This window comes from Nomascus leucogenys, chromosome 17 (genome assembly GCF_006542625.1).
Source record: "Nomascus leucogenys isolate Asia chromosome 17, Asia_NLE_v1, whole genome shotgun sequence".
NCBI lineage: Eukaryota > Metazoa > Chordata > Mammalia > Primates > Hylobatidae > Nomascus > Nomascus leucogenys.
Window position 1 is genome coordinate 10,680,434 of NC_044397.1, and position 24,148 is coordinate 10,704,581.

The 24,148-nt window shown below is 36.9% G+C and overlaps 1 protein-coding gene across 6 annotated transcripts in view; it reads right to left on the minus strand.

Annotated features, from left to right (window-relative positions):
* Positions 1-24,148, minus strand: part of XIRP2 (xin actin binding repeat containing 2) — a 345,116-nt gene that overhangs the window by 44,226 nt on the left and 276,742 nt on the right. For 5 of the 6 annotated variants that reach the window (XM_003266198.4, XM_003266201.4, XM_030796828.1 and 2 more), the window contains one exon: positions 3,249-3,409. In XM_003266198.4, coding sequence (XP_003266246.1) covers positions 3,249-3,409 — 161 coding nt within the window. Of the gene's footprint in view, positions 1-3,248; positions 3,412-5,468; positions 5,504-24,148 lie in introns of those variants that run through there. The other variant, XM_030796829.1, reaches the window with a different exon arrangement.

Sequence of the window (24,148 nt, forward strand, 5' to 3'; positions counted from 1 at the left end):
TCAGCCTCCCGAGTAGCTGGGATTACTGGCACCCGCCATCATGCTTGGCTTTATTTATTTATTTATTTATTTATTTATTTATTTATTTATTGTATTTTAGTAGAGATGGGGTTTCACCATGTTGGCCAGGCTGGTCTTGAACTGCTGACCACAGGTGATCCACCCGCCTCGGCCTCCCAGAGTGCTAGGATTACAGGCGTGAGCCACCGCGGATTATTTTTAATAGTAGTACTAATACCATCCCTACTACCCCTGGTACTATCATTACGCTACTGTAGCTGCTCATTCACCCAAGTGAGACAAATCTTCTGAAATATGGTTCAGTGGTGGTGCTAAGGTTTCCTTGTTCCACTCGTGGGTAGATGAAAGTTTACACGTGTGAGATGGCAGGACCTGCCCAAGAAGCAGTCTGTGGTCATAACCGGGAGTAATGCTTCCTTGCTCAGGTGGGGACTGTTCCTGTGACTTTACCTTATTTAGTGTCATGCTCTAAATATCCCAGCTAATGAACGTTGTTATCATTGACCCCATAACTGAAATTGCTTTGTGTTGAAACTTTTTATGTTTATTATTATTCTGTGTTTCTTATTATTTGGCTCAGCAATAAGGTTTGGAATCTAATGGGTATGCTGATAATAATATGTTAATTTGAACACCTAACAGTTAAATCTAGGTAAATATATTACACAGTCCTCAAGTTCTTTTTACAAAAAAACTGTTCTTGGTTTACAGGGCATAACAGAAATAATATAATTTTGGGAGTTGGACAGATAGTGCTTTTAATTCCAGCTCCGACAATTAAAACCTTGGGCTACAGCTCTTGAACTCGGTTTTGTTTCTTATAAACTGGGCATAGAAATATTTTTCTCACAGATTTATTGTGAGTATTAAAAAAGGTAAAGGGAATAAAATTGTACAGACTTGAAAATGAATCTGGCATTTTAATTCATTGCTCAATAAGTGTTACTTCCCCCTCTCTTTTAGGGGGCTTCTACAGACCACCACTGTTTCATGGGCATAACTTTCATTTAGATACAACCAAATGCCATCTGATTGAGTCTAAGACAAGGAAAATATATTGTCTTTACGTGTGTAAATATGATTGAAATATACTAGATTCAGTTTGGGTCTGATTCTGTGACTTCCAGATTTTACACTTAAAATTTTGGGCTAATTGTGGAGATACAGATTTAGTCACAGGCAGTTTCCATGTTTTTTTGGTGTGTGTGTGTGCGGTGCGGGGGGTGGCTTGAGCAAGCATTTCATGCACATGATTAAATAAACAATTATTTTGCTTTGCTTTAGATATTTACCAGGATTCTGCTGAGATAATATATGTGCTCTTCTTTCTCACAATATGGGCCAAACCATATAGTATAATACATATTTTGGGGGCCAAAAATACTTTCTCATTTAGGAAAGAGGAGGAAGTTGAATTCAGTTAGAAGAGCACAAGAGTCAAGAGACTAGGAATCTAGCTTGGCCTCCTCACTACCTAATTTTATAATCTACAAGTAACTTTTTCTTGGTTTTCTTGTCTATAAAATTTGCAGGGAAGAGAAGATTACTAAATTCTTTATATGTAGACATTTTGAGATTAGCCCTAAAGTTTTTGATTTTGTATTAAATAATGGGATCATTTAGTTTCCCTATGTGTCCAATGTAAACATTCCCTTTTTCAACACATTATAAATATATATCATGCCCCGATACCACTTTTTAAATGTATATTCTCGTAGTACCTGGCAAGATCAATCTTCCTAAATCAAATATTGTTTACTAAATAACCAGTCTTTGACTAGGCGTTTTCAAAATCAACTGTTTCCTCATGAATCATTTCTCTAATTCAGAACACGAATAAGTTCCTCAATGATCCAGCAGGGGGTGCCATCGAAGAAGACTGGCAGGAGGTACTGTAGTGCCACTGTTTATTTTGGAAGTGATCTAGATACTTATGTCACTTCTGCACATTTATTCCAAATCTAAGCTGTGTCTAAAATGTATTTTAATGACCGTGTGAAAACTTAAATGTCATCTAGAATTGCATTTTTTAAATGAGTTTGGCACAGTCAGCCTTGTCTCTAAATAATTTGTAAAGAAGCATGTTAAGTGTAGCTATTTTAATACACCACCTTTTTTGGCTTCTCTCTCTCTCTCTCTCTCTCTCTCTCTCTCTCATACACAACTAGGCTAATTTGGAGATTATAATTATAAAAGAACATTCTTATATTCCATTAAGTTGAAGGCCACAGAATACAGAACCCCAAAATTCTTTTGAATATGACTTTATAATGCATTGGCTGTAAAAATTGGTGGTCTTACTGAATCCTGCAGTTTCCTATAATCATAATTGGTTTAGCAGTGTCTACATTGCTAATCTCTCTCATTTTTATGTTGATTAAACCTTTCCTAATGGATTTAGTGCATACAGAGAAACGAGAAAAGCCAAAGAAATTATACTGCCAGTGAATTTCAATGAACCATATATGAGACCAAGGAGGGTGGCGTGCAAACCCACGTTATTAAAATTTGAAATTAATTCCCGACCTTCCTGAGGAGAATATCTACAGGTTAAGTGATAATGATGATAATAATAACACATTTATACAGCGCCTTATGGCTTACACATAGATTATCTCTTTGATTCCTCACCAAGACTCTGTGTGGTAAATGATGATCCCCATTTTTCAGTCAAGGAAACTGAAGCTCAGAGAGAAGTTAAGACAATAGTTCAGGTCTGGGCACAGTGGCTTATGCCTGTAATCCCAGCACTTTGGGAGGCTGATGCGGGCGGATCACAAGGTCAAGAGATCGAGACATCCTGGCCAACATGGTGAAACCCCGTCTCTACTAAAAATATAAAAATTAGCAGAGCATGGTGGCATGCTCTGTAATCCCAGCTACTCGGGAGGCTGATGCAAGAGAATCACTTGAACCCAGGAGGTGGAGGGTGCCGAGATCGTGCCATTGCACTCCAGCCTGGATGACAGAGCAAGACTCCGTCTCAAAAAAAAAAAAAAAAAAAAAAAAAAAACATAGATAAAAATAGTAGTTCAAATTCACACAAGTAATAAGTAGCACAGTTGAAACTTAAATTCAGATAGTCTGGATTTATTTCACACACTATTTTTGTACTCTTTCTACTTTAGCCCCCTGTCCAGTAGTATTCTTACATTTGAAATATAAAGAGGGAATTGGGACAGAGAGTAAGCAGATTGCCTAGTGCAAAACCATTAGGAGCAGCTTACATTAGCAGAGAAGCTGCGGCAGTCACCCCTGGAAACAGCTGCCTGGTACCTCGCCATCCGCTCCTTCAGGGAGACCACTTGGTGGAGGTCTGACACACCCTCGCCCCGAGCAGCACTGTCTTCTGCAAATCCACTCTCTGGCTTATTAGGGCCAGCAGTCGCTGAAAGCAAACAGAGCATGCTTAGATATGTGTGTTAAGCTTTAAGAAGAAAACAGCATCACCTTATAAATGGTGAAGCATTTAAAATATTTGATCTCGTAAAATGGACTGTAGCATTTCACAATATTTTCAATGTCTCATGGTCATCTCCTTCAAGCTTTCAAGCAAAGTTACAAAATGTGTGTATAACAGCATAAACTTAGGTAAAGAGCAAAAATTTATCCCCCCCACTGTTGCAATTATTGTGATGAGAAATACTTAGTAACGTATATAATAACAATTAACATTGCTCCAGCACTATGTTTTGAATTTATGCTAAATTCTATGTGCATTTTCAAATTTACTTTTCTAAAAATCTTGTGAGGTAGGTAATATTATTTTCTAAAAATTTATATAAGAAAATGAGAGTCACGCCTATTAAAAAACTTTCCAAGGATCACACCTTTAATAAGCGGATTTGAATACGGTTTGACAAAAACTTTAACAAGTCTAAGAGTTACTCCGTTCTTCTCTCCTCACCCCTCAACCTTTAAGGAGATATGTCCAGCTAAAATATGCAAATGCTGTGAATATTATAGGCTGTGGATTTTTTTTTCTTTTCTTCTTAGGGGCATGTATTACATAAGAAAGAAGTAATAGTATCATTAGAAACATCTTTGTCAGGCACCCATTTCAGAGAGCCTGATATTTACCCATGAAGCCATCTACTTGGCAGAAATGCAGGGTAGGAGGAATTACATATCTGGAAACAGTGTGAAAGACTGATTGCACAATCACAGAATAGCAGTTGTTAGAAACAGAATGATCTTAGAGATCATCGAACCTAACCCAATCTAATCAACTCCTTTTAGGCAGAAGAAAACATATGCCTGAATGTTTCCTTATGAGAAAGGAACGTAAGGACCCTCCACTGTTAAGTGATTCTCCACGGCTATTTAGCTTATGTATGCCAGAACTGATCTCAAAACTAGTTTTTCTTGTTTAATCTAGTGATCTTTGTTGTCATCCCTCTGCTTGATGGTTTACTATTCACTCTTAGATGGTTTTGATTCCAAAATTATTTCAAGGGCATGATACAGGTATGTATCCATGTGCTTTTTGTATATGAGTTGATATATATGCATCACTCATTCCTGCATTTCCTGCCTTCAGTCTTAGGGCTGGTAGTTTCTGGGGCTTGCAGGGTAGGGCTCTTTGTAGTACCTTCTTATTTGGGTTGTTATAATTTAATCACTATCAACCAAGGCCCACATAACCTCTAGTAAAAGACAACCAAGCTGTTCCCTCTCTGTCCCATTCTTCCTCTCTCCTCCCTCAACCCTCAGTCCTCATGTTGAACCATCTTATTGAATTGCTTGCTTTTTCTATTAGCGTCTTCAAGATTTATGTACACAACAGCAGTTGAGAACAATTTCTGTGGCCTAGAAAAAATTAAAAATCATTTTCATTTTAACACCTTCCTAGCATATTTGGTTTTCCATAGAGACTTCTTATTCAGTAAACACTTTCATATATTGTAATTAAAATAGTAAAAATACTTAACATGCTATATCAAAAAGATACAAAGCATAAAGGAATAAGACATTGTATTATATGAATGCTGATTGTACAACATGATTATGTTTACAACAAATGCCAGTTATCTTTGAAATTCACCTATCATCCAAAACCTCATAGCCATACAAAAGACTCCTCCACTTGATTCTGATAAAAAGAGATTCCCACAAATCACTGAAAGACTTTCACATGCTGAGGAAAAGCGCTTTATTTTTCCCTGTGGATTATCTATCTGCACAGATGAATTCAGTTTACATTCAACTGTGCTGTTCTTACTTTGGTGTGCATGAATGTCATATAGATTTTATTGAACATAACACCCTAAAGTTTTTCTACATTAAAATATAAATTTTATTTTGTGTATTATCCATAAAAGATGTCATTCTTTTGGTAATCTTAATAGAAGTTCAGGCTTTTTTTGGCTAAAATTTACAAATAGTATTTAGCTTTCAAATATTTGATTTTTATCATTTTTTAATGACAAAATGCCCAATATTATTTGTCAAAAAGAAATCGGTGGCCTGATTTGGATTCCATTGCTCATGGCTTTTTCAGATGATCATAGAAAAGACTCTCAGCCAGGCGCGGGGGCTCACGCCTGTAATCCCAGCACTTTGGGAGGCCAAGGCAGGCGGATCACGAGGTCAGGAGATCGAGACCATCCTGGCTAACACGGTGAAACCCTGTCTCTACTAAAAATACAAAAAATTAGCCAGGCGTGGTGGCGGGTGCCTGTAGTCCCAGCTACTCGGGAGGCTGAGGCAGGAGAATGGCGTGAACCTGGGAGGCGGAGCTTGCAGTGAAGCCAAGATCGTGCCACTACACTCCAGCCTGGGCAACAGAGCGAGACCATCTCAAAAAAAAAAAAAAAAAAAAGAAAGAAAAGACTCTCATTCTTTTTTTCTCTCTCTGTCTCTGTCACTACTCCCACCCCCGCCCTGCTTTTCCCCTATCAGTGACTCTATCAGCCTATCAGTGACTGCATACTCAGGTAGGGTCTTGGATTAGAAAAATCACCTTGAACCAATAGGCTGTACCCATATTATTTCCTAACCTTCTAGGTCAATGTCTATCAATTTCTTCATATGAAAAATGAGGTGATACTTCCTGCCCAGTCTACTATAATGCAGTGCGCCTACAGCTGATAACACCTGATGTAAATTTTTAGGGTAAGCAAATCAGCCCCTTCCTTAGGGATGTGGGGTATAGAAGAGAGGAACATGAGGTGCCTGACCTCATAATACTCAATTCCACAAGTCTTAGAAGCAATTGAGTTTGGAGAGCAGTATAAAATGAGCTGACGGTATTATTTAAAGAAAAAGGAAACTTAGAAGAACAAATAAAGATGCTTATTGTCATACAACACTTGTGGAAAAATAGGGAATGGGCCGGGCGTGGCGGCTCACGCCTGTAATCCCAGCACTTTGGGAGGCCGAGGCGGGCGGATCACGAGGTCAGGAGACTGAGATCATCCTGGCTAACACAGTGAAACCATGTCTCTACTAAAAATACAAAAAATTAGCCAGGCGTGGTGGCAGGCGCCTGTAGTCCCAGCTACTCGGGAGGCTGAGGCAGGAGAGTGGTGTGAACCCCGGGAGGCGGAGCTTGCAGTGAGCCAAGATCGTGCCACTGCACTCCAGCCTGGGCGACAGAGTGAGACTCCGTCTCAAAAAAAAGGGAATGATAAAACCATTAAGCATGCAAGTCAGACAGGAAAGGAACAAACTACAAGGCTAAAGTACTCTGTGAAAAGGATGAAGGGAAAAATTAAATTTTCAAATGACTATTTCTGTTAGAAAGCTAGGAACAAACTACAAGGCTAAAGTACTCTGTGAAAAGGATGAAGGGAAAAATTAAATTTTCAAATGACTATTTCTGTTAGAAAGCATTATAAATATTAATATCACAAAATCATTTTGTTGGAAGTTTTTGTCTCTGAGGCTTAGAGGTAATTTATTGTGCAGACAAGTAATCCAAAATCTGAAGAAGTTCAGTGAATTCTCCCAAATCTTGAGTTAATGGTATAGCTGGGCTTAGAATTCATTGCACACTAAACATAGAAAGCATGCATTTATTCACATATAAGAAAATAATTTATAATCTATTCAAAATATTCATTCTTTGTGTAATAAAATACATCCCACAAAGCAGAAAAAACATATAGAGAATCACTTTGAAAGAAAATAAAACACTAAAAATTACAATCTATTATAATGGCAACTATTAGATAACAAGGATAAGAATGTCTTTTATAACGGTTTTGAGGTTCTTAGAAAAAATATTTACATTTTAATTTCAATATAATATAAAAAGTCATATACTATAGATAGATCCAACTTATGCCCATTTCTACATTCTTAAATCATGAGAAATTGTGTGACTAGAGATCTTTTTTCTCAAGCCCCAAACATATGCTTTTCTTCTGCAGTTTTTAAAAACAAACTAAATCTATTAATAAAATTTGACCAGGTTACAAAAATTCATTATGCCTTCCTGAATTTTACTGTCTATGGAGAGTCCATGTTTAAAACATTTAAAAAACACACATTGGTACAATATTTATAAGGCAGAACACTCTTCCTTTCTTGACCAATTATTCACATGTCTGCAGTCCGTAACAGAAAGGATTGAATAGCGACCCCTCTGTGTTTCCTTGAAGTTGGTAAGATGTCAGAGACAGAAAACAGTGAGGAACAGTCAATGTAATATACATTCTAGAATTTTCTCCTAATTTTACAATTTATATAATCAGAGAAAGAATTCTTACGGATATGCACAGATTAATATATAGAAATATTTCAAAAGGATCATTGATAGATTTGTTATGAACCATCCTAAACTAGCTGTACAGGAAATTTCAAATTTGGAACTCAGTGATTTATAAAAATGATATGTTCTTACAACATTAAGAAGTGAAAAATCTATCCTCATTTCCTATTAAGCAATCATCCAAAAATCTGAAATAAGTTATAAATATGATCCTAAAATTTTCATAGAGTTACAATTTGGAAATAAAGGTCAATGGCTTGATACATAGAGCTAGGGTCAATGTGTTGCTCAAAAATACTGTCAGGTCCTGAAAAAAAACTACGCAGAAGACACCTACTGTGTCTGGGTTCACAATCTTATTTTGTGATTGTCACAATCTTATTTGACACAATCTTTGTCATAATCTTATTTCTAAAGCCAGATTGCATCTCATCACATTTTCTAAATGTAAATATTTCCTATTACTTTCAAAATATGAGAGATACATTCTTAAATTGTAGTTGTGGATAGTCTTATGGAAAGGATGACTGTGTAACAATACAATTGACAATACTGGATGAGAGATACATTAATACTAGGTGCTTTAAAAGTGGCTTAAACATTGCTTAAATTTATGTGAGTCATCTCATTTCTTTTCCCTTCTCCCTTCCCATTGTGGACAATGCAAAAGTCTGCAGAACAAAATGGAAAGCACTTTGAACTCCTTATTTCTTTCAGAGACTACTTGATAGTGTCTGGGTTGTGAGGCTGATATGAGCCACGTCTGATTTTTAGCAGAGACTTGGCTGATATGATATCAGAAGACAAGACATTTGTCAAAGATGAGAAAAGAACTAAAGATATTCAAGCATTTTGAAAAATTAAAATACACATTGAAGGCAGTAAATAGGATAATATATGGTACAGAAAAGAAAATCAATAGCATATTAGCAGCAATATGAAATATGGCAAAGATGGAAAACAGAAGAAAATCCATACTACAGGCATTTCAGTGTGAGGATGGGGAAGTAGGTAGAAGAAATAAGTTATACTAGAAGAAAAAAATTTGCCAAAAATGAAATTTGGGCATAAATTGAAAATATTTACCACAACCCAGGAATAAAGTTAATTTAAGCATACCAACATATTGGCAAATCCTGGTGAACATTTTACATTCGTAGAAAAGGAAAAATTCTGCAGTTATCCAGATACATGAAGAGTATCTGTAGTAAAGAAACGAAATTCAGATATCCTTAGATAGTTCCTTTACAATGCCGAACACTAAAGGGAATTAGAGAACCAATTATTGGCTACTGAAATTTTAGTTTTGTGAACCAGAGTCTACATGGGTCCAAGTTGATAACCATGTGAGAGGGCAACAAAAAGTCAAACACAGACCATGTAATAACAAAGGCAGCCCAAAGGAAAATGAAGGCCCTCAACATATAATACCTAAACAATAAGGTAGACATAAAAATGGTTGTATTTATTTATTTACAACTAAAAGTATTAGTCATAGAAATAATCAGAGGTCAAACTTCACATTGAAGGATGAAAACAAGTAACCTAACGGTGTACCATGTGCAATAAATAGATGCAAAACAAACCCTACAATTTAAAAAATACACTGGACAATAAATTACCAGGCAAATATAAATGAAGAAAAGTCATCATTACTATGCTACTTTCATGCAAAGTATCCTTAAAAACAAATTATTCATATATTAAATGAGATAGAAGACCATTCCATAGCTAAAAGATACCATCCCACTATGAAGCTGGAATAACTGTTGACCACTACATGCTAATTAGCACAGTACAGCAACAGTAAAAGGCCATTAATAACAAGGAAAAGGAAACCTTCATGGGAAAATAATAGCTGCGGGTGACTTTAACATATCTTTCTACACGTTGCCAGATGAAAGTTCAAAAATAAATGATTTTGAATTATATAATTACTTATGTAATTAATAAGGTTTATATAATTAATCATATAATTGATAAGGTTTATTTATATTCATTCTCACTAAACAAATATTGATTATCTACAAAAAGCATAAGATACATTCACTATCTTTCAGGGCTTTCAGTATAGTTGGAGAGATAGGGCGTTATAGCCAATGTGTAATAGGTTTGTACCAGTTGAGTTGGGAGCCTATAGTGGGGACATAATCCACCTGGGTATGTTAGTGAGGCAGGTGTCAGGAAAGGCATCCTGAAAAGTAGAACATCTGTACTGAATCCTGAAGGAGCTGGTCATGTGAATATGTGCTACAGAGAAAGATGCAGAAAGGGGATGAAACTGAAGCATTATCAACAGATTGTGCTGGGAAAATTGAGTAAAGATTTTGAGGAAAACATTAAAAACTCCCCACCTCACAGCATTTTGCAAATTAAATACCAGATGGCTAAAGACTTAAATATTTTTAAAAGTTATGAATCTTTGGAGAAATAGAAGTAGTTCATAAAATGGTTTCAACTGGACTTTATATGCATAAAAATTCAAAGTAAAAAAATTTATAAGGGAAAATAAAAATTGGAAAATGATAATTATAATAAATATGCGTGTTTGTTTTCAATAAAGAAAACTGATGGGCCAGAAAAAAATGCTAATATTGAATAATGGATAAAGAACTTCAAAAAATGATTTACAAGTAAAAACTTCATAGCAAATATGTATAAAGTGCTTTCTATGTGTCAGAATATGAAACCATTTAATACTTTCAATCATACTAGGAGATAGAGGCTATTTTATTTTTTATCTCTATTTTACAGATAAGGAAACAGAGACGGGTTCTAAAACCTGCACCAGTTCAGACAACTGGTGAGTTTCAGAGCTGAGAAGGGAAGCTCAGCAATCTGGCCCCAGGCTCTGTGACAACTCCAATTCTGATGTACCTATTAAGAAGGAGAGTTGTTCAACAACAAACAAAATCACTGTGCTCAGTAAACAAATGAAGGAAAAGTCAAACAACAAAGAGATGCCTTTTTCTGTTATGAACTGACTCATACTGCATATACAATAAAAATATCCATAATATTCCCAGATGGCTAGTTCAGTGTATTATTGTGACACAAAAGAAATTCTAAGGTTAACAATAATTTAAACTGTTTAGCAGAGAAACCAGAATTTATTATTTTTTCTTTGAAATTTGCTAAAATCAATGTAAGAAGCCTTCATTTAATGCCACCTACGAACCAGGCAAAGTGTGCTGGTGAGTCCCATGGAAGCTTGCAAAGTTGAAGCAATCATAGATACCAGCTTCAAGAAGGCAAGCACCCTTCAGGTGACACATCAATAGCCTTGATACTTTATTCTGGATGCATTATAAAGAAGTCAACTGTTTAGTTCTTGAAAAAAAAATTGATTTAGAACTACATTGGGAGAGTGATAAACTAAATTCTGTCAAACCTAAATACATGATCTATAACCCAGCTTGGATTTGTGTGCAGGATATCATACCAATACACATATCATAGGCTCAGAGATCTATTAGCATGAATAAATTTTTCTATAATTCTTAATACTTGCAAATCCCTCAGCTAATAATAAAATTCATCTCTTTTAAGCATTCAGAATGCTACTGCCAAGTAAAATTTGTAATCAATTTGAGTTTTATATATTCTTATCCTCATTTGAATATTATAAAACCAAGAAATAGATGGAGAATAAAATGAAAGCAAGTGTACAGCACAGTCCTGCATTAATTCAGAGTTCCTAAAAAACATGGAGAAAAAGGGTGAGGGAATAAAAATGAGTGCAAGTAAGCACAAAAACCATCTTGTAGCATTTTTTTCCAGCAAATGAACACAGTGACTCAGATTCCATTTCTCAAACTAACCTTCCTGTGATCCTATTCCCCCCAAATGCATTGTGTTATTGTATGTGTACTTGTCACCTTTCCAAAAATCCATTCATTCATCTGATTATTTGGGCTTTATACATTAACAAAAGATCTCTCATGGTAATAAAAAGGATTAGTTCTTGCTTTCTTACTAAGTCTGTCCTAGCTAGTATTCTCCTGGTTCACCAGATACTGGAAGAGATTCTTTAAATCCAGTTGCCTGTTAGAGGAAGAAGACAAGATTTAGCCTTGTAGTAGACAGAATATTGGTCCCCCAAAGATGTTCACATCCTAATCCCCAGGACCTATGAATATGTGACCTTACATGGCAAAAAGGATTTTGCAGATATAATAAAGTTAAGGATTTTGAGATGGGAAGATTATCCTAGGTTATCTAAGTGGGTTCAGTGTAATCACAAGGGTCCTCATAAGTGAAAGAGGGAGTCAGGAGCGTTAAGACAGGAGATGCGATGACAGAAATGGGAGAGAAAAGATATTGAAGATTCTACACTGCTGGCTTTGAAGATGGGAATAAGTTCCACACATCAAGGAATGCAGGCAGCTTCTGGAACCTGGGAAGGGCAAAGAAGCAGATTCTCCCCTGGAGCTTCTGGAGGAAGCTTGGCACAGCCAACACCTTACTTTTTTCCCAGTGAAACCCACTTCAGACTTCAGACCTCCAGAACTGTAAGATAATAGATGAGTGCTCTTGCAATCTGTTGCACTTTTTGGTAATTTCTTGCAGCAGCAACAGGAAACTGATACAAGCATTCGCTGTCCAAGTCACAAATTGCTACATACTGGATACTTTTAAAGGCATATTTCAGTTCCAGCTCCCTAAATTGCACAGACACATAAATACACAAACCACTATGTGATGGAGCTATCTCTGAAATTATTCTTCATGTCCCAAAAAAGAAATGTCCGCCTAACTGGTAAGACTCTAAGTGTCCATTTAGATTCAAATCTCTCTGAATAATAGGACTGTTATTTCTAACTGCTGTCACTTCTTTTTCTATAGACATGTCCTGTGTCTTTTGCAGCTCCTGTCATCTCATAAGAAGTACTTCTGGTACTAGAGCAGTTATGAATTAAGAAAATTTAATCAGAAGTTAGGTAATCATTAGTATAAAAGTATTGCTAGTTTGGGCATATATGAAAATCTAATCATACTGCTCTTAAACATTTTTAAATTAATCGGTTAGCTTAGAGATTTGGCCGTGAAAAAAATCAATAATTGAATAAAATGACTTAAATTTCATTGAAATAGTCTAATAAATTAGAATCATTAAAAATGCCTGTAGAGGGTGCGTATTTTTACAGCATAAGTCTCTTGTTGGACATTTCTCTAGTACAATCAGACTTATATTACATTATAATAATGATAGCTATCAGTTAATGAATATAATGTGTTAATTATTTTACATGTGTTATCTCATTAATTCTCATAACAACCATATATGATGGATGGTTTATTCCCATTTTAGTGATGAGGAAGTAACACTCAGAAGATGATATCATATAGTAAGTAGCAGAACCTGGAATTGATTTCAAATATTTCTGCATACAACTTTCAACTCTACACAGTCTCTTATGTAAATATATTTTCATTAAGATGTAACATTTTTATTTCAAGGTAAAATTTTAATTAAGGGTATGAAACTTCTTTTCTGCTTCCTAAAATATATGCACATAAATCCTTTCTAGTCACTGACTTCAGCATAATCTAAGGATAAATCAAAGGGAAACAAATAAGCTGAATTTCCACAGCTATCAGTGGCTCTTTTTCATTCTTACAAGCTTGAATTCAGAATTAGAAATCAAAGCAAATTCCTCAGCTATATCGCTTTGGTCACCATAGAGATCAAACTTAAGAAGGGGTTAGGGATAGGTCCAATTGAACAGAGAAGGGAATAAACTTGACTGTAAGGAAGGGAAAATGAAAAGCAGGGGCCACTGGTCTCATTTTCGAGTGATCTACCATGCTCCAGGGGATGGGAGGTGGTGTCGCGCTTTCATCCAAATGTCCCCTTGTCTCAATCTGCATCACAGCTATATACTGAAAGTATATGGTACCATTCCTGCCCTTCCTTCCCCTCCCTCCCTTTCCTTCCTTCCTTCCTTCCTTCCTTCTTTTTTTTTTTTTTTTTTTTTTTTTTCTTTCCTTCCTTCCTTCCTTCCTTCCTTCCTTCCTTCCTTCCTTCCTTTCCTTCCTTCCTTTCTTTCCTCTTTCTTTTCTTTCTTTCTTTCCTTCTTCCTTCTTCCTTCCTTCCTTCCTTCCTTCCTTCCTTCCTTCCTTCCTTCCTTCCTTCCTTTCTTTCTTTCTTTCTTTCTTTCTTTCTTGACAAAGCCTCACTCTGTTGCCTAGGTTGGAGTGCGGTGGCATGATCTCGGCTCACTGCAACCTCTGCATCCTGGGTTCAAGCAATTCTCCTGCCTCAGCCTCCCTAGTAGCTGGGATTACAGGCACCCCCCACCACGCCCGGCTAATTTTTGTAGTTTTAGTAGAGACAGAGTGTCGCCATGTTGGCCAAGCTGGTCTCAAACTCCTGGGCTCAAGTAATCCAGCTGCCTTGGCCTCCCCATGTGCTGGGGTTGCAGGTGTGAGCCACCACACCCAGCAGGTATATGGTACATTTTCCTCTTAGGGCTTTAGTCCTGCATTCTATAAACATCTCCTTCCCAGCTACTGTCGGCTAGGCATGGTTGTCAGAGCTGGAGACAAATTAATCACAATTATAGTCAGTCATGCTCCACTTGAAGAGAAAAAAAAAGAATAACACTAGAAAGATTCTCAAGAAATACAGTATTGATCTGACCTTATTTCTAAAAAGATAAATATAACAGGTTTTATGAATGTGTATGACACGTAAAGTGTTCGTTTATCTGTGGTTTTGGCACTAGGCCATGAACCACCAATTTTTCACTGACAAGCAACATGAAAGTCCACTGGAAATGTAAAGTTCATGAAAATCACTCTAGCACGTCACAGTGTAGAGAGAGATCTGCTCTTTCTACCCCGCCTCCTTAATGGTTCCTCATGTTTTTTTCCTGCTCTATGTTTTTTAGGTAAAATCATGAAATTGTCATTCAAAGTTACTCACTTTAAAAATTTCCTATGGGGCCTTTGAGAAATGGGCTTGGCACAGTGAACCTTGGCCGTGACCTCGACCAGCCCAGGTGATTACTGGGCAAGTCCCTGCTGCTTTGTGGCTACCTACCAAAGGTAAAGAGAAGGAAACTGTATCCTTCATTGATGATTCATTCTACTGTTACTGTACTAAGTACCCATGTGTTGAAAAACTCTACATTGTGAGGAAAACCCCTAAATATATTGTTATGTTTGGTTAGTTTGAATATGCATCTTCTTTCTATTTAATTTCATTACTCATTCTGTTTAAACTAGTTGCTATCCTATTCTTTCTAAAGTCTCTGTTTTAGAAAATCCAAAAATTTCATATCATTCTACATAATTCTGTTTCTTACAGAATTGCTACCTCTTTGACATAACTTTTTTTTCTGACCCTAATTTTCGAATGTATCCCCTTTTCATTCCTACCGCTTCATTTGTGTTTTCCGTTTCCCAAACTTCCTTGTGATTCTCAGCTTTCCAGATCCTCCTTTATGTGTGGTTTAGTTACTAAGGGTCTGTGCCCTTGTGGGGAGAATTTCATCTTTCTGGTTGTCTAAGCTAGAATGAAAACTTGAGAAATATCAAGCAAATGTGCTCATCCCTCAGCCACGGAGAGACAGTAGGCAGGCTCAGTCTATGATTAATAACAAGTGTACCTGCCTCTGAGGGACTGGTTAAAATATCCACTAGTGCCCCTAAAACAATCATGGCCTCCAGAATACACAGAAAGTGATTTAATTCTGGGTCAAAGCAGTGCATTGGTAGATGGGGATGACCTATGCATACTAGCTTAAAATCTTTTTCCTAAAATGATCAACTTTTTCTTTCATAGGCTTTGTAAAATTCCATATGAAGCTGGGTCATGTGTAGTGAACTGTTTTGTTTAATTCCAAGTATGCTGTTGGCATTCAACAGAGCAAAAAATACGCCAAGGTAATGTAATGGAGATGAAGCTTTAATAATTCGTGGCTTTGAAATGTATCTTCCTGGCAGGCTTATCTTTAAGTTGTTTGAATGCACATAGAGGAAGGAATATTAATTATTTACTGATTATTACCTTAAATCATTTTTGCGCTAAAAGCATTCTGCAGGAACTGGAGGTATCTGAATGTGTTTTAGGAATTTCCTCTCTTCACCTTCATCCCAACTTTCACCCCTCTTTTAAGGTTAGCATCTGAAATTTATTTTGACAAAGGATATTAAAAGAAAGCCCAGATCATCAAATCCAACTCTCACCAACTTATACATGACATCCTGGCAGCTTTTCTCCTACTAATCACGCTTTTTGTTTGAATAATAAAATGTATTTAATTCAATCCAATTTTTGTCTTAGAAAAATCAATCCCTGAATTTACACAAACTCTTTTCAATGATCTTAAGTCTTTGTTTAAAATGCTTCCTCTGCCTAAGTCCACGAACAGCAGCATACTTTGATATTTTTTCTTTTGAACTTAATGACTGACAGAATTGATCAAAGAAAGGAAGCCACACTAATTCAACACACTTTCTTTACTGAACATTATTTGGGAAAATGAACCAATCAAGGAGAAAAGTGAAAATGCTGAAATAATGCAGCATGGCTTGGTGAATAACCTACTCTTCTGGAAGTAAATTCACTCTTTCAGAGCAGTGATGTACTTTGAAAAATAGTATCTAAAACCTTGAGAACTTTCAAAACAATGTGGCCTTTAATTACTTCATCTTGGGTAGGAACATAAAATTTCTACTTACCTGGCTAATGTTAAGCAGAAATGTTAAGAATCAATGTAGGACACCATTATTCTTACCAAAGCTTTATGTTTTTCTAATGTGCATTAAATGAAAAGGTAATTGGCATCTTGTTCGTATATTTGTACTTTCACAACTGCATTTTGATTCCTCTCTTTCATAATTTTAAGGGACACTGAATAATGTTGTATACATTTTAAACAGGTTTTTAAAAAAGTTTAGAACAGGAATGTTTACATATTAAAACTATAAAAATTTTAATGTATCAAAACTCTGATGCAATCAGATGCTGGGTTACTCTCCTCTGTAATCAGTAACATGACCCAAATATCCTTTCCCTATAAATGCAGCACGTAATTTCAAAAGAAAGAGATGATGTCAGTTTCCTAATGATATGCTGGTACTAGGAACAGTCCAAAGAGTGGAAGTAATTTAATAGTCTTCCTTGCTTATGATACACATGGAGTGTATAATTAGTCAGTATCGTCATCCCTTAATTTATTTACAGTTATTTATCTTTAAAAATTTGACATAGGCATTTGTTTCTTTTCCCTCAGATTCAAAACCTAATGCTATAAATGTACCATACATGGAAGAACGCATTTATGCTGTTTATTTTACTCCTGTTTTTAAAGGGCAAAGTTATTTTTATTAAATGTTATTCAAATTGAAACCTGCTTTGTCCCGTGCACATTAAGACAGATACATCAGTGATGAATTTAACAACAAAGAATTTAACACTTGCAAACAGAAATCTTCCTGCACCAGTGGTATTTAAACTCGAGTGAAGTAGAAGATAAGCGGAGGAAAGTTGGGACGGGATGTAAAAAGCAATTGGATTTCTTTGTAAAATTCCATATGAAACTAGGCTTTCACAGTGTTAAAGAAGTTGTGAATATGGAAGGCTGGCCACCACGCAGTGGCCAGAAATGCTCGTTTCAGGCTCCTTACGTGCAAGGGTGGGAAAAATAGAAAATATTTTCAAAAATAATATGCTTGTATGTTCCCTAATAGTAAGTGGCAGAGCCTTCCCTAATATTTTTGCAGAACTGATTATTAAATTTCTGTTTTTATCTAGAACTAAAATCTCTAGATCACCGAGAAGTAAACTGATGGTTGAGATTAAAATAGTCAACTTCACAAGTACTTAATGTTTAACATATTGACATATAAACAGTGGGTGCCCATTCAGCATTTGTTGAATGAATTTGACTTGAAATAATATCGCAAAAGTTAATGCCTGTCTTTTCATGGTTCTCATTGGCAGATTTTGTTACTTTCTCTCTCCTACTTTTTTTGAAGTGTAGAAAACAAGTTTTAAATTCTGCAATAGAAGTTATTAAGCAACATTGAGAAGTTATGTGAAAGTTGGAATTACAGCTTCCAGGAAGGAGCAAAAATAGACGTCTTGCATGTAAACCTTTGACTATCCCACAACGAAATTCAGCTCTTCAACCAAAAGTCTCAGCAGGGCACCACATGAGCAGGTGAAAATTGGAACTGTGCAAAAATGTTTGCTTGGAAAGTGAAACCAGTCAATTTTGGGCTTTCTGCCAAATGTAATTTCTGCCAAAATTTCTCATTATTATATAGCTGCACAAAGCAATTAGAAACGTTATGGCTAAAAAATTCCAGATACATTCATGTCTCCATCATATTTCAGTCCAGAAGAAAATAACTAGCCTCCCCAGCCCAGTGAGCTAAGTACAGACAGGACATGAAAACACCCACCCCACTCCACACATATACCTACGCACAACCAACCCACCCCCTGCCACATTTTTCTTTGGAGGACCATTTAATCAGAAGCAGTATCCTCCTAGTTTTATGGGATCTAGGAAGAAGACCTCAGTAGGTTTTCAGGATGTCCCAGTGTACTCCTGAGTTGGAAGCCTGCCAAGGAAAGCAGATGTGGCACAAAGCCCTAGGTTCCATTCACCAGCAGTGCAGGGCCTCAGGAAATGTCACAAACCTCACTAAGCCTGACACTAGGTTGCCATTACAGAAAGCCTCACAGAAGGAGGAACACAAAATGCTGATGCTTTGCAGCTCCCTCTGTGTCGTTCTTTACAGTGTCAAACCTGAGCATAGATTTGGTAAGTGACTAGACACACAAATAACACTCATCTATCGTGGCCAGTCTACACACACACACACACACACACACACAAATTCTTGACACTCAACCATGTATAGACTCCAGGGCTGCATCCCCAGTCTTCCCTTTTTTGTCTTACCACACACACTCCATCAGATCTCAGCTTCATCCGTATTACACCCAATGCACGTCTGTAGTAACTATTTAATCTCTAATCTTATGTTGCCCAAACTTTTAAAATATAACATGGCTTAAAAATATTACCCACAAACTTATTTCCAGTCTTAAATTTTCCAGTTTTATATTATCATAGAGAACATTTGGGATTGTCATGAAAAATGACAAATGTATAATAATAGTCAGTTAAAGGTGAATAAATGATGTTGAGTATTAGCTTATGTGCAGAACTATGAATCTTTCTCTCTCTCTCTCTCTCTCTCTCCCCACACACACACACATGGCAGCCTGGGAATGGGAGCAAAAGTAGCACATTATGGGAAAATGTTGAATTGGTTTTCAGTTTGATAGATTTAGCTGGAATTGGGGGCAGAGTGATATGGGGGTCAATGGAAGCTCTGCTGCTAATGCAGGGCCCAGGCTGAGTGGGCATTAGGTCTAGCATCCCCCCATTAAGCTCTCAAAGCTACTCCTGCCACCCAGAGTCAGATGCTTTCAACACATCTGAATGGTTTCTGGCCTTTGTTTTGAAATGAGTACCCTCATCCATTGCAGGCTCCAAACTTTCTTGTCCCTATACCCACTGATTTCTGATCTTGTGATTTTCCTGATGCATTGCACCATTTCACTGGCTTGTGATTTTTTTGCTTCCTCTTCAATTATTGGGTTCTCTTTGCCCTCTCTCCTTTAGATTCCCATGATAAACAGTCTGGTCTCCACAGACCCATCTTCCAGCGCCTCACTCCTGAGTGAGAGTTCTTCCATCTTTTCACAGATGCTGTGAGTGGATTCAAGACATGGAGAGATTAAGTAAATAAAGGTGGAAGGGGCTGCTGTGCAGGACATACTAAGAATGTGAAGACTATGCTGAAGATCAAGCTCAGTCTCAGTTGAAAAGAAAGAGTGCAAGGAATGTAAGAAAAAAAACTGTGATCAGAGAGAATATTTTGAGAGTCTAAGAACTAGGTCACATTACTGACAAGGTTTAAAATATGGCTGTGAGTAGCCTTGTCAGGAAAGAGACTGGAGTCATTAGGGTTGAGATGGTTGAAGAATTCAGTTTTTTGAAGTAATACGATATTGACATCACCAAGGATAACAGAAAGTGTATTTGTTTCAAGTGTCAGAACAATTTATAACAAGAAGGGGGTACTTAGTAGCTTTCTACTACTCCAGGAGAGGAAAGTAATTTAATTTGAGCTGAAGAGTGCATCTGTGAAAGATAAGCGTATTTTTAACAACAGAACAACCTATTAAGAGACCAGTTTCTCTCTTAAACCGTTTTTAGTGTGTTGCAGTTTTCAATGTTCAGCATATAGGGTCACATGTTATTTTATATTCTTATCTTGCTCCCTGGAATATATTGATAATAGTTATTATGTTACATTATACTCATATAGTAAATAATAATAGTAGTAATATTAATAACAAAAGCTTATACAGCACTTACTATGTGTCAGGGACTGATGCTTTAGAACTTTACAAAGATAAATTCGTTTAATCTTCGAAATAAGACTATGAGATAGATACTACTAGGATCTCTGATGTCAGATGAGGAAATGGGGCACCGAGTTGTTAATTTGCCCAAGGTCCATCAGTAGGTGAGTGTAAGAGATGGAATTCAAACTAGGCAGTCTGGTTCCAAAGTCTGCGTTCAACCAATTAGAGTTAACCTGACAGTATTTTCTAATTTCCTGTAAAGTGTTATGTGGAGTTCATTTGGAACCTCTTCTGGCTCTAGGAGATGATGTTTCTGTGATTCTGGTAAACTGAGAACACTTCATACATTTCAAGTCTGGCTATAATGCTGGGGTTACAGGAAATAATTCAGATGTCTTTAATAGAAATGAAATAAAAAAGAAGGAAGGGGAAAAGGAGAAAGAGAAAAATAGCACATTATTTGTGAAATTTTTCCAATTTTAAGGATGGATCAAATGTAAAGATGGGCCAGGTGTGGTGGCTTACGCCTGTAATCCCAGCACTTTGGGAGGCTGAGGCAGGTGGATCACCTGAGGTGAGGAGTTTGAGACTAGCCTGCCTGACATGGTGAAACCTCGTCTCTACTAAAAATACAAAAATTAGCTGGTGTGGTGGTGCATGCCTGTAATCCCAGCTACTAGGGAGGCTGAGGCAGGAGAATCACTTGAATCCAGGAGGCGGAGGTCACAGTGAGCTGAGATCATGCCATTGCACTCCAGCCTGGGCAACAGAGTGAGACTCGATCTCAAAAAAAAAAAAAAAAAAAGAAAAGAAAAGAAAATGGAAAGATGGTACTAACAATGAAAATTTATATATCAACCCCTGAAACTCCTTTTATATATCCACCCCTGGAAGAATAAGCCTATAGGAAACTTGTGCTATTATCATTATAATTTAGTTTGACCCTTCCTCAATATGAATAATTACAAGATACTATGTCAGTATCTCACTCAATTTTTTTTTCTTTTTTTTTTTGAGACAGAGTCTCATACTGTGTCACCCAGGCTAGAGTGCAGTGGTGTGATCTTGGCTCACTGCAACCTCTACCTCCCCAGTTCAAGTGATTCTCTTGCCACAGCCTCCCGAGTAGCTGAGATTACAGGCACGCACCACCACACCTGGCTAATTTTTGTATTTTTAGTAGAGATGGGGTTTCACCATGTTGGCCAGGCTGGTGTTGAACTCCTAGCCTCAAGTGATCCACCCCCCTCAGCCTCCCAAAGTGCTGGGATTTCAGGTGTGAGGCACCATGCCCAGCCTCTCTACTCAAGGTTAACAAAGAGTAAAAAGAGATGTTATTATGGGTGATATTGTGATTATTGGTTGTTATTTGAGGGCTATTCATCATTCTTTGAACATCTAAATGGACTTTGAGAATATGAAAGAAATGGAGAACAAAATAAAAGCATAGGCAGCACTATGCTTTACAGGAAAGAATATATACATATGCACATACACATTCACATACACACACATTGGTGTATATATGAGGATAATCGAAAGAAATGGCAGTAACATAACATAAGGACAAAGTCAAGAAGCTGTGACTGGTTGGACTGAAATTGTGAAGTAAACGAAAGCGGTGAAAAATTGAAGTTTGAGGCAACTTATTGCTTCTATTTAAAGGGTGGAGTATTAGGAACTATAACTAGTAATTTAGAGTTGACAACTGCTATAGCTGAGCTAGATCTTTTGAGAAACAAAAGGGTGTGACTTAAATGCAAACTCATGCCTTCCAAATTTCATTTCCCTGAAATTTTGCAGAGTAAAAGTTGTGGCTATTGTCCAGATCTGGATGATGAAGGGATGATGAATCTTGAAATTATTTCCATTCCAGAATGAGTCAGTGACTGAAAGCGGGCATGCACTAGTACAGTTCCATTCCTAAAAATAAATGTTTTTGAGTCTTCCAGGACTCAGAGGACTAGCATATTTTCTACTAGCGAAGTCAAGGCTCTAATGAAGTTCTGTGCTTGCTCTGAGCAAACTGAGATGCTACAGAGGAAAACTGGAGGACATCAAGCTGTTGATTGCTGCCAGTTGCTTTTCCTAGGTGCCTCCCTTGTCCTATTTCCTGAGTTCCAGTTGGAAACTGCTGCTGGACCCCACACTGGTAGCTGACTTCTACCCTATGCAGTGCCCAGGAAAATAGCTCTGGATGCCGCAGAAGCAGAGGTGGTGGATTTTAAATCAAGCTTGTCACTGGAATTGACAGAACTTTAATAACATGAACATGCTTATTTTATTCTGTCCTTTTCCAAGAATATAACAATTTGATAATATGACCCTTGAGTCCAGATTAAAAAACTCCAACTTACAAGACACAAACCAAGGAGTAATCTTTAGCTTTATGAAAAGATAGTTCACTCTTTCCCAGGAGCACTCAGTTCTATTGTTGTTTACAAACTGCTAATTATTTGTCACAATGGCTTACTAGTTAGATAATATAAAGGTGACTTATTAGGGCAGTGCTGACTCAAAGCAAATAAACAAAAAATCAACGACAGAGATATTGATAAATTACCCATGAAGTTACAAAGCAATTAAATGGGGGGAAATGTGACTCTACTTATCAAAATTTAATGTTCATTGTTTTCAAAAACCCAGTAACTTTATAATGTGAGATCTAGTTACAATTGACTTCAATGCAATTAAGTTCCTATGAATTAAAAATAATATAACATAGTATAGTATTGCTGTTCAAAAATTATTTGATATTCAGTCCACATTAAACTTGAAATGGAAAACACCGAGAAAATGTTTTGAAACTATATTGCCAGACTGTGCTTTTAAAATTAATGCTAATACGTGCTTTTTAAAAAAGCTTTTCTATGTTGATAACTACCAAATTAACTCATTTAGAAATATACATGCAGATATATTCAGATTTTAGGGGAAGATGCATTGGATCTTTGAATAACAGAGAAACTTCCCACAATAAACTCTTTCGGTATTACATTTATTTTAAGTGATACGTATGCCTGGAGCAATTTGGCAATTACTTACTTTTGAACAGTCAGACCTATCTAAGGCATTAGGTTCACCAAGCAACAAGGATATAATCTGCATACTATTTGAAAAATGTAAAAGACAAAGATCTACTTGAAGGCCTGCCAAAAAAGAGTAGTGAAAAGTGATGTGTCCAGTGATGACAGTGGGGTTTTGGGGCAGAATCTCAGCTAACAAAGATGAAGAAATTTACATGCTTTGTAAAATTTAAAAATAAACCAGTCATCATCTTTCGAGTTTTAACAGAATATACAGACAGGTCTCCTTTTCCACAGTTTGTCCTAATTTGAAGAGAAACGTGAAATGTATTCAAAAGAAAGCCACAAAAAGCTACTGCAAGAAAAACAAGGCCTTTCAAGACATACTTGGAAATGTATCCGGAGTCATGGGGTTGGGTTGGGGTTGGGTTGATGTCTTTCGGCACAAAGATTTGCAAAATGATATGAATGACATGAAGTACAGAAACAAATCAAGAGAGTTAGTTTCTAGTTCTCTGTGCTTAAACCTTGTATGAGTTACTAGCTAGTCTTCCCGTGCCTCAGTTTTCTTAATCTAGAATTTGAAGGCATTAAATGAACTAGTCACTGAGGTCTTTGTGTTAGCAATGTCTTTTCTTTTCTTTCTTTCTTCTTTTTTTTTTTTTTTGATACAGGGTCTCACTGTGTCACCTGGGCTGGAGTGCAGTGGCACGATCATGGTTTATCGCAGCCTCAACCTCCTAGATTCAGGTGATCCTTCTACCTCAGCCTCCCAAGTAGCTGAGACTGCAGGCATGCATGTCACCATGCTCAGCTAATTTTTTGTATTTTTTGTAGAGATGGGGTTGGTCTCGAACTCCTGGGCTCAAGAGATCTGCCTGCCTTGGCCTTCCAAAGTGCTGGGGTTACAGGTGTGAGCCACCATGTCTGGCCAATGGATTTCTTTTATCTTTGGAACATATGAAAAAGTAAAACTATCCTACCAAG